General features: G+C 42.3%; 1 protein-coding gene across 1 annotated transcript; it reads left to right on the forward strand.

Moving 5' to 3' along the window:
- Positions 1–255: 255 nt before the first annotated feature.
- On the forward strand, positions 256–3,238 carry LOC130519641 (olfactory receptor 1-like). The gene is given in 3 exon segments (XM_057023164.1): positions 256–404; positions 406–717; positions 2,220–3,238. Coding segments are annotated over 3 exon segments (906 nt in total). The 3' UTR covers positions 2,665–3,238.
- The last annotated feature ends 466 nt before the right edge of the window (positions 3,239–3,704 follow it).

Genomic DNA, 3,704 nt, shown 5'->3' on the forward strand with positions numbered 1-3,704 from the left:
AGGGTGCCCTGGTGCCTATATAAGGCAGAGTCATTTGCATTGTGTCTTATAGGAAGTGTCACCATAGTTGAGGTGAGATATGCAACACTGTTGATTCACTGAAGTTGTGATTTCATTTTTTCTTTTTTTTTCCCCAGCTCGCTTCTCTTTGGATCCTTAGTTGCAGCCTGTGGAACGGGGATTCAAAAATGTGTCGTGCAGCATTATAGTGTGCGTACTGAGAAGTGAGTATGCAATATCTCGTTGCCTGTTAGCATGGTGCAGCTGGAAAATCTGAACCTCCCGCATATTTACGTCTACCCAACGCTCATCATTGCAACTCTGTTATATATGGTGACGATGTTCTGTAATATGATGGTTTTGTTGGCTATTGCCTGTTGCAAAGAGCTGCACCAGCCATGTCATCCTGCTGTTCAACCTTCCCATCAGTGACATGATAGGCACCACAGCTTTTTTGCCACAGCTTCTTTGGAGCATCGTGACACAGTACAGGAGCATCCCCTACACTGCATGCATCACTCAGGCTTTCCTCATCCACATGTATGGCACGGGCAACCTGTTGATCTTGAGCATCATGGCGTATGACAGATATATTGCCATCTGTTTTCCTTTGAGGTACAATGAAATTATGAGTCCTTTAACCTTGGTTAAAATGATTCTTTCGGTGTGGATAGTAACTATCTCAGTCATTGCGACAATGTTTTTATTGCACAGACAGTACAAAATCTGCAGGACAAACATTGTGGATTTTTACTGTAACAATCCATCATTGCTAAAAATAATGTGTGGGGAAACCACCGTGAGCAGCAACTATGGATTAATGACCATATTCCTAATCCAAGGAGTACCTCTGGTAATAATGATGTACACATACGCACAGATCTTGTATGTATGTATTATGACCAATAACGCCGATGCACGACAAAAAGCCATTCAAACATGCAGCTCACATTTGGTCGTTTACCTGTTCCTGCAAGTCAATACCTTGGTTACACTGATGGCTCACCGCAATGGCAAAGTGTCCCCTACTATAAGGAGGGCTCTCGGTGTGTCAATTTTAATATTCCCACCACTCTTGGACCCAATTATATATGGCCTTAGAGTCCAGAAACTCAAAATGGGCATTAAAATGCTTCTAAAAAGAAATGTCTTCCTCCAGTAGGGGTATGTTCTGTAGTGGCTGTACTTTACTTTACAGTTTGCTTTAATGTTTTTTAATATAGAAACCTGTTTATCTTGACTGTAATTTTCTGTACCACATAAACATGCTTTAAACTGGATGAATAAAATAGTAAAAAATAAATAATAAAGGAAAATGTGCTTATTATTGTATTTTTATGGGCTATCATGACATTGTTGTTGCCTGTATCAGGCCAGTGGCAACAGTTGCTATGTAATATTTGGCTCCTTTTTCTTTCTGTCTGTGATAATGAGAAACTCAGTGAAGGATGACAAGATGTTGTGGAGAATAAGCTGGAGTGAGCCTGGGCTGAGAACATTTTAAACTCTTTTCATTTTTATGTGTTTATATATGGGATTCATCTCACCTGTCATTTTCCTGTTTGCATTAACACATACAGGTGATGCATTTAGTGAAGCGATGGTGTTATTTCTGGGGGATTTTACTCATGATGGCTCACAGCAATGATGCAATCTCAAGTTTAAAAAAAACACTTTCAGCAGTTTATGCAGGTTTGCTGGTTCTCCCTTCCTGACAGGAACCAGGAACTCGGGAGCTTCCTGGATCCAGTGAAAACAAACGAAAGCTTTTGCCCAGAATTCATCAGAGTCAGGAGACATTAAACCATCATCCTGAATGGAAGAATTCCAACAGGTTGTGTTTTGACCACTTCTTCACGCCTCTTCATGCTTACTCCACAACATGCTCGTATTGGGTTGAACCTCTTTTGCCTCTGCAGCTGCCTCAGTTTTTATGTGGCATAGATTCAACGGAGATTTTGGTTCATTTTGACCCGATAACTGTCACAGCTGCGGGCAACCCTGCCCAAGTCCTAGTTTGCCCCGCACCTGTGGCGAATCTGCACCGTGACGAGCCCCCTTCTTAGTTCCCGGAGTTACGCTGCCTCCCTGCCAGATTGACCTCAGTGATTCTCATGACTCTCCAGCGTTGTCCTGCTCACCTGTCTGCCTGGTCTCGACCCTGCCTGTCCCCAACGATTCGATCCTGCCTGCTTGTTATTGTTCGTTTTGCAGATGAGGCTCCCCCGCTGCAAATCTGTCATTATGAATGTCTTCTGTGATAACCCATCGCTGCTGAAGCTCACATGCGTGAACACGACTATCAATAATGTCGTGGGGTTGTTTAACACGGCTGTCATTCAGGCCGTCAGCCTGTCCGTGCAGGCCTTTTCCTACGTGAAGATACTGATCGCGTGCATGGTCTCACGCAGGTCAGAGGCCAAGATGAAGGCCATCAACACATGCCTCGCCCAGCTGATGATTCTGGCCATCTTTGAGTTTGTCGCCACCTTCACTATTTTATCCCACAGGTTCAACACCGTGTCGGCCGACCTGCAGAAGATCATGGGCATGCTGATATTTCTCATACCGCCGCTGCTCAATCCCATAGTTTATGGGCTGTACACGGGTGAAATCCGAAACGCTCTCCTGAGGATCATCAAAAAGAGGAGCATTTCTGTCTGAATGTTTCACGCTCTATCACACTTCACCCACCCTCGCGTGTCGTGCGCATTTGTGTCTTTGTACGGCAGAAAAATAATGAAATGATTTCCCTGTCAGAGATTTGTTGTACCCAAGATTTGTCGCTGTCAAACACATCTGGATTGAGCTGTAGATACAGCTGTTGTGATACTCGGCTTGTTTTTCTCTGTCTCCACAAACACGTCACGTTCAGGCCAACACAAATGCGTACATGTGCTCCTTCCATCCTTAACTCATTGTCACGACTGTTTTCTGTGCTTTCCCCACTTTCTGAAGCTGCCAGGACCTGCGGCCTGTAACTCGCCCATAATAATCTGGTTTTCTGCAGATTTCTGGTTTCATTCCTGCGATGTGATTTTATATGTTGAAATATATCCAAAAATACTGTATCTTTGTGTGTATGTTTTATAGAAATGAATCAAATATTAAAGTTGGGATTATAACTGAACGTTCTGTGAATCTGATCCCCCGATTTTAGCTGCAAGAATTAAATGCTGACATGAAAAGGGTCCCGTATAATGATGGTCTGGTGTTGATGTGCCTGTTCATCTGTTGTTCATTAAAGACCATTGAATGAAAAAACAGCCCTTTGATTGATTTTTTTCTACACTATTTTGGTATGAAACTTTTTGAGGTTTATATCTGAATATCTGACACATTTAATCAGCTGAATCAGACCAAGGAGACAAAGTTAGTTTCAATGTGTAAAAATATATTAAAAATATGAACCCATCTTTTTCTCTCTTTTTGTTGTTGCTATTCAAATTGAGAGAACTGCTCGTGTCATCACTCTGTGACGTTTGTGAGAGCCAAACCTCTAAAAATAAGACTGAATAAACTGGAGCTGTATTAGGTTAGTAATGCAGATATTGTTATAGCATCAAAGACAAGAGACTGATATCAATGTTAATTTACTGTTATGTTCATTTAGTTTGGCATTTAGTTAGGCATTTATCACTGAAGTTTTTTCTGGATGCAACTGTGGAACTTAGTTGGCTCAGCAGAGGGCCCTGAGGCCGTTG

This window comes from Takifugu flavidus, unplaced genomic scaffold (assembly GCF_003711565.1).
Source record: "Takifugu flavidus isolate HTHZ2018 unplaced genomic scaffold, ASM371156v2 ctg1043, whole genome shotgun sequence".
In the NCBI taxonomy this organism is placed as follows: Eukaryota; Metazoa; Chordata; class Actinopteri; order Tetraodontiformes; family Tetraodontidae; genus Takifugu; species Takifugu flavidus.